Source organism: Rhipicephalus microplus, chromosome 8, assembly GCF_043290135.1.
Source record: "Rhipicephalus microplus isolate Deutch F79 chromosome 8, USDA_Rmic, whole genome shotgun sequence".
NCBI classification, from domain to species: Eukaryota; Metazoa; Arthropoda; class Arachnida; order Ixodida; family Ixodidae; genus Rhipicephalus; species Rhipicephalus microplus.
In genome coordinates this window covers 103,344,797-103,357,244 of record NC_134707.1, presented here as the reverse complement: position 1 = coordinate 103,357,244, position 12,448 = coordinate 103,344,797, and the positions used below count along the sequence as shown (strand labels likewise).

Below are 12,448 nucleotides of genomic sequence, written 5' to 3'. Positions count from 1 at the left end.
TTTGCTTGCTTCATTGCTTCATGAACTAGAAGCGAAAGTTCGTCAGTTTGTGGTTGATGTTTAGAACACTTACTCTTTGGTAGATGCATTATTAAGGGGCCATTTTCTGTACCCATTAACGACGTGGAACTTCAGCGCAGCAACATTTCGAACGCCACAGGAGGCGCAGGTGCATCACTTCGTGTACCACAGGTTTCATGAGGCGACACTGGCGTAATCAGCACTTTTAGCGTGAATCAAACATGAGGTAGCCACTGTGACTATGCTCAGTTCGCATTCGTCATGTATATACCTGCGCGTTTTCGAGCGTCATCTTTTATGTTCGTGCAGCGTGGTGCGAGTGTCAAGCTGCGACAGCTGATATTTCGCTCTGGTCCATTGAGTGCCTCTTTTTAGTTCATTCTTCGTGCCTCAGAGGAGCTCCTAAAATATCACTTTGCTGTTTCTGACTCGTGTGACTAACTAATTTGTTACTAACTTAATCACTGCTTGCCACTTGCGGTGACACTGTGACCTTTCTTGGCTCACATTGCATAGCTCTATGTTAGTGTTTTTCAGTCCACCCTAACTTTCGTCAAGCAATTTTCAACGTAGAAGTGGTATCAGTCAGTGTTTACTACTTTTGCAAGCACAAACTTCTTTTGGTTATATACGGCGTGTCTTGGCTTATTTTATTGGCTCCAGAAAACAGCACTAAATAATAATAGCTTGTGATCGGAGGTTACGGCTACTCTGCGGCACGCTGACAAATGAGGCTAAACTACATTGTTTGACATATGTTCGTAACATCAGTTATGATCTTGACCTCCATGCCAAAAACGATGATTCACGAACTTTTTGTATGCCGGACTTTGGAAAGTGGAAAGTGTTGCGATTTGACACTTGTGGAATCATAGTTTCAAAACCAATTTCAATTTTTTTTTCAAAATGTTTCCGTCGCAAAGACTCATTTTTGGTACCCAGACCTCGTGCTAGGTACGCCGAGAGCATACGACCCTTGCGTTTCTATGCACTTCCGTAGGCTGCCTCCAAGTGTACTGCGACAGCGCACAAAACAAAAGTTTGAATAGGTTCTTGGGTGAATCGCCCTAAGCGTAGTAGTTGTTCTCTTTCCTGTGCTTTTTTTGTATTTTGTTATATAAGAAATTACATGGCTTCAACGTTTGCTGCCTTCCGCTGCTGCCAGGCACTGCTGCTCAAGCCTTATGTGGCTTCGGCAGGCCTCATTTCAGCAATACTTTCTAATGAAATGAGCAATGAATAATAATAATATTTGCAGAACCTAAAACGAAGATTTCGTTATTCTATTCAAATTGTGCGTCTCTATTGCTTTCGCAAGGTTACAATATGAAACGCGCTTCAGCGCGCCGTGGCGTCTACCTATTCTCGCAAACATTGCTGTCTGCTTTTGAACATGAGTCCCAGTGTTACATTGAAACGTAACTAGCCTTTGTGTACGACAGTGCACAGTTAGCAAGTAGGGACCCAATACGCACCAACCTATGCAGTACGCTATCCGATTCAGAACTGTGGAGTCTGCATGTCCTCGTAGACAACCGTATATAACAATGACTGCCATGGCGCATGTTACGTAGGACGATGTTGTCCTCATTGCGATAGCAATTATATGAAGACTGTCGGCTGAATTTTGCCGCCAGCATCGCCGTCGGAGTCGCCATCATTCAGTATATGTATACGTATCTATATGTATGAAAACGCGAGAACGAAAAATAATCCAGAAAAAGAGTCTGGTGTGCTGAATCAAACGTCCGACCTTTCTTTCGTGAGAGCATGGCGTCAGCCACTGAGAGACGAAAGATCACCTCCTTCAACGTTGAAACGGTGAGCTAGTTATATCTACCACGGCGGAAATAGCGTGTTTTCAGCATTTCCGGCGAGATCGCATGAAAAGCGCGCTCGGCGTATTTGTAGGCGCCATGCTCGTCGTGATGCGCTGACGCACGCTCATCTCCCACGCGTGCTTTGCTGCGCGGAGGACAGGAGCCTTATCCGCACACTTATCTTGTTGTGTGGGAAAATCCGTGCCTTAGGTTTTGATCTGAACAATGGCGTTTAGTTACGGCACAAAGATTACTATACTCGCACGATAGGCCCCGTTCAAGAAAGCAGTGCGCTTTTCGAACACAGCGAAATGCCAATTGGGACACTTGTTACTTCGCCCTCATATATGTTCCTGTGATTAAGTTTCGTGCGTCGTTTTAGTGCGATAGCACTTATATTGACACCCTTCGCTAGATTTTCCCATCGGCGTCACCGTCACTCAACGTATCTGTATAGGTATCTACATATATGAAAACGCAAAAAAAGAAAAAAATTCTGAAAAAGACACCGGCGTGTGGAATTGTACGTGACACCTCTAAGACGCGAGTGCGAGGCGTTAACCACTGAGCCACCGAGCAGCTCACCCTTCAACGCTCAAACAGCAAGCTATTTATACCTGCCACTTACCGCTGGTGATGGGCATCTCGTACATGGGGGAGAGAACTATCGTGTTTTCAGCATTACCAGAAAGATGGCGCAACGAGCGCGCGGTGGAGCGCATTTTTACCTTCCACGCGTACTTTGTCCCTCAGAGGGGAGAAGGTGGATGTTCGATGGCACGCTTTTAACTCAGGGTGGGATGGTCGTGCGTCTTGGCTGGTGTTGGGCTCTCACTGAAACGTTTCTGTGGTAGCTACCGGGTGCACCAAGGTCACTGCAATCGTTGCACAGTCTTCGTTTGTGAAAACGGTGCGCTTTTCAGACACAGTGATGTAACAACTGAGACGCTTATTTGCGTTAATTTGTACCTGCGAGTACTTTTCGTGCTTCATTTGTGCGAGAGAAACAAGGGGCACGTTTCGATCTGCTTGCCATTCGGCGCATGACCGTACAATTTGTTGTTTTCGCGTTGATTGCTTTGTCTGCGCGGCAAAGCTGTTACTTTTTGTTTATACAGTGCATGAGGTGTCAAGCTGGAAGCGTTGTTAATTGGTTCTCATCCTTCGTGTGTTGCTTTCGAGCATCAATTGTGCGTGAGCAGCGCTCTGAACGTTTCAATCTGCTTGCCGTTCTTAGCGTCACACTCCACGTTATTGCTATCGAATTTGGTACACCACCCTTGCGGCGAAATCGTGACTTTTTTTTTTCAAAATTCTACAAGTATATTTTCCGAGACAGAAATTCGAGGCATCAATAAGTCAATTGTAGTGTGTTCATCTTTATTCAGACTGTATCTTCTAAATTAAAACAAATAGCTCAATGAGAATGCCCTTACTAACACGGGAATAGAATCACAATCATATAAACAGCAGCTTTATGAATGGCATGTTGCTTCTTACGAGCGTTTTAGTGCCGCACTAAAGAGTTCCAGGACCGTGAATGGACGTTCAGGACATTGGGTGCTGGGGCCCTGGTTGTTCACATTGTAGAGGAGCCACGCAGTTCTCTTACGCAAGACTGCGATGTCCTTTACGGCTTTGACGAACTGTAAATGGTGAAATGTTATGTCATACATTATTTTGCTCAACTCCGCAACACGAATGCACAAAAACAAAGAAACTAACATGCGCACAGTGAGCAACATTGAACGGGAGATTTATGATTTTTAGAAATATCTTATGTGTATTCAAATACACGAAATGACCTGAATGGAGAGATGCCTAAATGTACTATTTAGGACATATTTACCAATCCCACACATTTAACAACAAACCTTGAAAACGATGCTTATGACAAGTATATCCATATTATCAAAAGCCTTCTGTATTTCCTGTGTCCTCCCATATCACACGCAATACACTATACAAATGTTTTCTAGCATAGGGATTCAGATTCAGCGACAATTATGGTGATGAACGCACCCCTGACGACTCAGTCACTTAGTCGTAACATACTTACTGTCTCTTTACCTTTGACAATTTTTGCTGCCATATAGAACGCATGTACTTTGCATTAGGGCTGAATCATGTGGAATGTTCTATGGATACACCTGTCAAATTGCTCACGGACGTTGAGTTGAACACACGTCAGCCCTGCCGTGCCACTAGTTATTCTTTTTGTACACATTGAAATGGTGCTACTAAGAATTATTGCATGGCACACGAAAAATACCACTCAATCGTGTAACAGCATGGCAAACATATGTTGACGCCGTACAATTCCAAATATTATTGCAATTGCCATTTGAATGTAATGACATGTCCACTATCATTACAAATTAGACGTGCTCAAGCACTGTAATGAATGTATTGATATAGTTATTGGGGTGTTAAGATTAAAATAAACATCGCAGCGTACCAAAACCCCTAGAGCACCGTATACTTTAAAATTACCTTGACAGGGGGAACTGTGCATAGGCGACGATAAAAATGCTCATAAATAAAAAAAGACATAATTGTAAACGCAAGTGCTTGTCTTGTCACGACTGACATCGAGGTTGAGTCCGCTCTCTAGACGCTGGCTACAAGCCACAAAAATTTAAGAAAGTTGATCAGATTGAAGATAAGGAGACAGGACTCGCAAAAACGACAAGAACAAACCTGCTGCCTACCTCTCCCATGTTGCTACACAGAAAAAAAAACAGAACCCCATTTATAGGGCCAGGCAACAGGCTCCGAATTTTTAACACCCCTTCCACTTCCCCAAACCAGCTCGCGTATCTTTCCTAGCGTGACCAACCTCCTTCCACGCACGGTGACATCCACTCGGCGATTGGCGGCGTGAGGCAGCACGCAGCTCGTCGGTCGGTCAAAACCAGGTCTCAACAAAGAGTAATGAAGTGAACGTCACCGATCACCGAGTTGACGTCACTGCGTGTGGGAGGAGGTTGGTCAGGCGTAGCAAGAATGCGCGAGCTTGTTTGGGGGGTGTAATGAAAATTTTGGTGCCTAATAACTGGCCCTTTAAGACTTCTCTTTCATAAGTGGCTTTTCCAACAGGCAGCTGGCTTTCCTAAATCCTGCGCTTTCCACCAGTATTGACTGAAACGCTTTCTTACAAATAGTTTTGCACCTGATAACGTTTTCTTTAGTAAACGTCCAGACACGCTGCAAAGGTACACCAGTAACTTCGACGAAAAACTGAAATGCTATACGTAATAAAAATATCGGATCTCTTTTAGTATCCCATGTGGCCTTACTCCACAAATCGGTTTGCCCCGCGACGGTGGTCTAGTGACTAGGTACTCGGCTGCTGACCCGCTAGTCGCAGGACCAAATCCCGGCTGCAGCGGCTGCATTTCCGATGGAGCCGAAAATGTTGTAGGCCCGTGTGCTCATATTTGGGTGCACGTTAAAGAACGCCAGGTTGTCGAAAGTTCCGGAGCCCTCCACTACGGCGTCTTTCATATACATATGGTGGTTTTGGGGCGTTAAACCCCACATATCTATCTATCCACAAATCTCTCTTGCAAGAAAATGTCATCGCGGCATTTCAAGGGAGTTCATTTTGTGCTGTCTAAACCTTGAATGCTAGTAAGGTGACAAGCCAGCAAGATTAAGGCGTTAGCCACGTGCTCATTCTGGTCAAGATAGCGCGCATGCGACCGCGACCAAGAGATGAAATTGCGCAGTCATTTTTGAAGCGGTGATCCTGGTACTCCCGATAATATTTTCGCGCGAATGAAAAGGGGGGTTGTGTCATCCCTCCGCTTGGTGCATTGAAAATAGCAAACTGTGAGGGTTTTCGCCTGCTTCGTCTCATTACGGAACTTTACGGCGATGCCTACAGTGGCTGCAACGACAACACTTGCGCTGCAATATCAATAGAGTGGTATTACAATGTGATTTGCAAACGTACACGGGACGTTCGCCTTCTCTGCCCTGTACTAGCTCGCTCAGCTTTGCACCAGCTCTTTTCGCACGTACGAAAAAATGCGCCTGCATCAACTGCAAGGCTCCAATTTCTGTGTAAAGGCGGCCATGGGAATAGTAAGGAGATACCGCCAGCTGCCTTGTGACAAGACCTATGGTACAAGAAGTTATGAACACGAGCGTGCATGGCTACGTGAGCTGTCTCAAGATTAACTACGGTGGCTGGAGAAACATAGTTAATTGGTAATGAAAATGTCGTAGACACCTCGTACGCGGCTTCTTGCTTCAAGCCGCACCAGGGGCGAGCTCAGAAGCGACATTTCTGCAAGAATCTGTGGTGCCAGTGGTTCGCGTGCAATAGCACATGCGCAGTAAGTTCTAACAAAACGCCAGCGATGTACTGTTGGTCTGAGTTTGTCTTCTCATATTTCCAATGCTCATATCCCTGCTTTTCTGCTTTTTTCCTCTTCTATAGGTGCGTCTCCACTGCATTGTACGTGCTCTTTCTTTTATCATAACCAGAACTAATTGTTTGACGTTTGTAGGGCACTACGCCAAATACGCGAAATGGTTCTTGTGAACTACTAGAGGCCACCCATAGAACTGTTCAACCATGGCACATCCCTTTCAAAAGGCTTTTGATATTCGGCAACGTAATCACACACCCTCGTATGAGCGACATGAAAGTTTCGCTTTTTTTGACTATAGTTCACTCGTTCCAAACACGGTTTAATATTTTCCTGCTCCATTGAAAACACCAACTATTGCTTTCTTTGTGTTCGAACTACAACGGCGCACTAAGTGCACGTGATTCTTTTTCAAGAGCAACGCACGTGTTACGACGTCTTTCTACGTCTCCCCATTTCACAACTTTTTTGGTTCACCTCCGCGAACACAGTTATTTGGGCCGGAGTCTATTATTAAGCGCTTCTGTATAAAATGCCGCCCCCAATACCTTGCGCGGTAGGTGGTACACTGTTCTCTGACGTCCCCCTGTAACGGCGCATGGTTGCTCGTAATGCTCAGGACAGAAACAAAAATTCTATTCATCTAGCGACATAAAATTATCTGTGTCTGCTTTGCAAACTTGGGTAAATTCGTTGGTCTTGCTTCTTGCCCATTTCGACCGTAGAGTCTCTACAACTGCCAAAATCAGCCCACACTTCAAATTTTCCTCAAATGCTGCGTCACGGCGTTGTGTGTAATTACGTAAACAGGCGTCACCTAGTTGAATTATTGTTGAAAATATTCATTGCATCTGCTAACTTGAAGAATGGGCCCAGAAAGCGTCTTACACCATTCCTGTCAGTAAATAGCGATGCTTTGCTTTGTCGTTATGGCGATATAGCTCAATATTTCAGACAGTTTTTTCACTTTATCTCATGCAGTGAGAGGAAGAAAACAGAGCAGGTTTTCAAACGAAGGAGAGCCGATGGCGCCGACTGACCTTTTTAACCAAGGAGTCCTTGTATTCGCACAATGTAAGCGTTTTCGAGGTATTGAAAAAAACGCCATATACATGTAGAGGATCACCGAGGTAGTTTTTGGGGCCACCTTTGAAATCGCTATGCTTACAAAGCTGGAAGAAAGAGCGAAAGAAATTGGTTGCGAATGGCTCAAACTTTTACTTGCACAGAAAGTAATAAGACATCAAAAAAAAACATTGAAGGAGGAAGAAATTTTCGAACCTGATCTGGTAGTGTCACTACCACTTTGGTTATCGTGTGTCCTCGTTTTTTCCTCCGGTAAACGTGTGGGAATTTTTCCCGCTTCAATCAAACAAAATTGACCTTGAGAGAGTGATACGGGACAACAGAAGCGCTTGTGTTGCCCCATATTGTTCGTTTTTTTTGCCAAATTGATTTCATTGTTCCACGCTAAAAGATTTTACTACGTATAACCAACTGGCCCACACCCTAGCCCTAGTGTTAATGTTCATTCTCTGCCAAAGCAGATTCGCAGAGGAATGTCGAAAGACACCAATGATTGAGATCTACTCTGACAGGTGTTGCAACAACCCTAAGCCTATTCCATAACTGAGATGATTAAGAAATTATTAGTGCCTCTACTTTCTGAAAAAAACATAAAATAAAAGTTCTGTATTTGATTCATTGTTACTAGTTTTTTTAATACCTAAAACTGTATAAGACAGCGAGTGTCCCAAATCATCGGAAGTGGAGATCAATACCTTATTTACCAAATCCTGGACAAATATATGCATATAAATTTTTTTCTTTTCGACAATATCAGAGGAATCCCATGCGAACACCTGACAGTAAATGTTGTAGGCGAGTTTCAAACTGGAATATGTAAACTTTTCACTTTGGCAAGACAGACATAGCTTTTCGTTTTTAGATTCAATTTACGGCGTCAAAACTCTAAGTAATGTTTGTATTACAGCAACTTCATCTCACGGTAGTCATGGGATGATATATCTGGCTTTTATTCTTTGCATTGTACCTATTCTCCCATTTTATTTAATTTCTTTCTGAAATGTCTTTTTTTGTCTATTTTAGAATTGGTGTACCGTAAACCACCAAGTTCGTTTCGTTTTTTTTATCTTGTTTGTCCCCGCCGTGGTGGTCTAGTGGCTAACGTTCTCGGTTGCTGACCCGCAGGTCGCGGGATCAAATCGCGGCTGCGGCGGCTGCATTTCCAATGAAGGCAAAAATACTGTAGGTCCTTGTCTTAGATTTGGGTGCACCCTAAAGAACTCCAGGTGGTTGAAATTGCTGGAGCCCTCAAATACGGAGTCTCTCGTAATCATTAGGTGGTTTTGGGACGTTAAACTTTATATATCAATCAAATTATCGCATCTCGTTTTGAACTAGCCTATAACGGCATTCGAACTATTGTAATGACAAATGAAAGGGGTCACACAAAAACTGTATGCATTTTCAGTGAACTCATTTACATAAAAGCCATAAGTGACACATTGCATCAGAAAACTTATTCTCTGGTGAAGATGTACCTCTTCATCGAGAGCCAGCAATTTTGCTGCACATTTACTTTCAAAACGCGTCATTGTATACAAAATTATTCATAGATTGTTCTACTTCAACTTAACGTTTACAGTGAGTAGATATAATACTGAACCATACATTTACTTTAGATAAAGCCGTAATAACAGTTGTAATAATTATTCAAAATAATGGAGTTCACTGACAACTGTTTGAGTACATGCGATCGTCTTGGTATCGGGCAGAGCCCATCCAAATTACGCGCGCCTCTCTACAGGGCCTCCAAAATGCCTTTCAGCAGCGCACAGAACGTACAGTTGGCACAAAAATACACTAGGGCAGACAAACGTCGACGTGGGAGCTCCAGACACTCATGTGAAGCATAAGATTCATGCCCAAATTGTAAAGGACAATAGTATTTCTTGATGCACCTGCACGCGAATATTTTGATCTGTTTGTCTGTCACACGAAGCCACTTAGCCATGCCCCAATGTTTATGCACTTGCTGAACATCTAGCCATCCTGAACTGGTTGCTGCGTTAATCGTTCACACCGTAATCTATGAAAAAGCAAATATTACGCATATTGAAGGTTCAACGCGAATACGTATATACTACGTGAATCGTTCCTTCAATATAAAGTACATAGATACATAATTTTAAAAATGATAGTTTTTTTAGGGTGCGGTGAAATTGTTACGTAAAGCACCAAAGGAGGCCGGCCGAAAACTATCGTCTTTCGAGGCCATTAGGCACTTTTAGTTGGGCGTATTGCGGAGTTTTGTACGCTGACAAAATTGCGTTGCGTACGCTGCAAGCGAAGCCTGTGACAACACATTTAGTTTGACGTACCTTGATGAATTTCACTCAATTAGCTAATCATTTGCGAGATGCAAGGGTTTGGAATGCTTATCAGCGCCACCAACGTTAGAAGTAGGCTAGGTCCCGGTACCATGTGGCCTCCATGATCAGCGCGAAAAACATCTTGATCCATAAGGATAAGGGCCACCAGCGTACAACTCTGGCCGGGGCGTTCGCTGTGTAGATCTTATGCATCGTTCCTGGGTGCCCTGAGTGCGCAGGTTCATCTATGCTATTTCGAACTTCGGTGCGCAATGTAAGAACGGCGTCTATCCTACCTATCGAAGGCGATTCTTTTGGAATTTTGCTGGAGGCCAGGCGATTTCTTCTGATTCATCATGATGCCGGCACAGAGTTTCCTAAAGAAGGAAACTTTATGGATGCCTGAATAAGCCGCTCTAATGTACCTACCTTCGCTGCCATGAAAACACCGCCTTTAACTTTGAAGTACACATACCTTGCATCAGTTCTGCTGTTTCTGTCTGCGTTGAACGCAACTACAGCCACAATATACTCTCGTTCTGGTTTCTTGGAGGTCTCGCGAGAACGTAATGCAGTAAGCGTAGCGTTACGTACGCATAGTCTTGTTACGGGCGTATGCGAGCAGCTCTGGAATCGATACGTTACGTACTGCACATACGCAGTTCTGTACCGCAGAAGTATTGCATACGTGGTCTCGCTACGTACGCCCAACTAAAAGTGTTAACTTGTAGCGAAAAGCGCATATACGCGGCCAATAAACCAGAGGAGACTTAAGTCGACAGTGTCAGACACCAAAGTGACGATTACAGTCACCCACAATTTAGTTTATTACACGTGCCGGAGAAAGTGAATATAAATGATGGCAAAACGTACACACCGCTTCTCGTCCAGACTTCTTTACGGACAAGCACGGCTGAAAGACGCTATCGTTAAGTGATGCCGGGATCTTCTCCATGACGTACTTTAGGGCGGACAGCTCGAAAGACAGGCCTGTGATTATCGACGGATTCAAGAACGTAGTTCTTGCTGACACAGCGAACCAATGAGATTCCTGAAAAGAGCCATAAAAGAAAGTGCTGTCAAAGGCTACTCGTGGAGGGGCACTGGGAGAACATCTACCAGACACACTCATATTTTGAATACTAAGCTGTGCTCAGTACGAAGAAGAGCAAAGTTGGCACACACTGACACGCTGAAAGACAATTCGTCGAAGCAGGTGGCCAACTAGGGACATGGGTACGTTTTTCATCAGCGTTGCTGCATAGGTTGTGGCGGATATCATCTGCGTAGGATAAAGGCCTCGAAAAGAATTCTCGTAGCCCCTTCTGACCTTCGCATCACCCTTGCGCCAAAAGTTATGTCCCCCTTTGCAAATCGCCATTGCCATTGCCTCTTTCACAACTGTCGCGATGCTTGGTGAAGACACTTTCCACCAGTCATTGTGCACCATTGGATTGCAACGTATATGTCGCGATAACATTAACAATACTAGTGGGCCTCGATAACTATGCTATTTTTCAGGTGTTGTCGCTCTTTGAATGGACTGAGGCCACCGCAACACCATTTTTTTGCCTCGAGTCTCGCGCCTCTCAGCAGAGCCGCTGTGGAATGGTTATACACCAAAACGACGCCGTGCGCTCAAGTATGGCAGCCGTGCTGCAGAAGACGCGGCAGGTGTCCTCACCTAATAACAAAGTGCGCATCAAGACACTCTATTCATCACTGCTAGCCATTGTTTTTCATGCAGGTCTGGCTATATACAGGAAATAAAAGAAAAAATGACCGTTTTCAGGACTACATACAGCACTGTGCGATTGACGCATGCAGTTTACTCGCACAAATTGCAGCGGTGATTTAAAGGGGTGCACAGAAGCTCTAATGATCGCCAATGCGGCGTGCAGTGGCAAGATGCATTCGCTGTTTGCGTCTATAAAGTAGCTGAGATGCAATCACTTTTCCAGTTGATTGTTTCAGTCTGCCCCCTGCTAAAACTCAGCGTTCTGGATTAGCCAAGGGCAAATAAGAATGTCTTGTAGTTTCGACTGAGTCGAAACCACAAGACATCCTTGTGTGTCCTGTGCGAGCAGTTGATGCTGTGAGCTTCGTTAGCCGCAAAGTTGATCCTACAGTGTAAGCTCTCACATAAGTTCCAAGACGCACACCACTTGGTCATACAATAAAACAGCCTATACTTGATGGTAGCCACTTTTGTCACATCTTTTGGTGTGCAAAAGTTCATCCAATCAACAGTTGTAGCACTCGCAGTATGAGTTACCTGCACTTCTTTGTCACGACACTTGAACTAAACGGGCGCACTTTGGTAAAAAAAACATAGACAGAAACACATGTGTGTGTTCTAGTACATGATAATGCCCACACCCAATCTCGCAACGTGCGGATATACGCAGAAAAATTATTTTCAGGCATCTTATTCCCACGGAAATGAACTAAACGATTCAGTTTTTCGTTATGTGACGTTATCGACCACACAAACACGCATGTGGTTCCATAAGTGAACTGCTACTCATAAACCACAATGTTCCGTTATATTGAAAACAGTTCAATCGTCCCAAATCATAACGTAATGTCATTGTTAAAAGGTGCGGCGAATTTCTTAGAAATGACACTCCATGTAGCAACGTCCCTCCCCACTACAATGACTATGCTTTTTGTGCTGCTTGGAAAAAAGAACAGCTGATAGAAACTAGATCAGCTACACCTCTCCAGCATTCTGTAAATATAATGATGTGCTTCCCGAAGCCCACGTGTCTGTGTTTACTCTTTTAGCTGTATAGGGTGTCTTACGTAGATTTAGCCAGAGTTTAAAACTATC

At 44.1% G+C, this 12,448-nt stretch overlaps 1 protein-coding gene across 1 annotated transcript; it reads right to left on the bottom strand.

Annotated features, from left to right (window-relative positions):
• Positions 1-3,320: 3,320 nt before the first annotated feature.
• Positions 3,321-10,660, bottom strand: LOC142768702 (uncharacterized). Its single transcript, XM_075870714.1, has 3 exons — positions 10,493-10,660; positions 7,261-7,392; positions 3,321-3,487 (listed from the first exon to the last, which is right to left on the bottom strand). The coding sequence occupies exons 1-3, from the start codon at positions 10,568-10,570 to the stop codon at positions 3,338-3,340; spliced, it is 360 nt and encodes a 119-aa protein (XP_075726829.1). The 5' UTR covers positions 10,571-10,660; the 3' UTR covers positions 3,321-3,337.
• Positions 10,661-12,448: the final 1,788 nt, after the last annotated feature.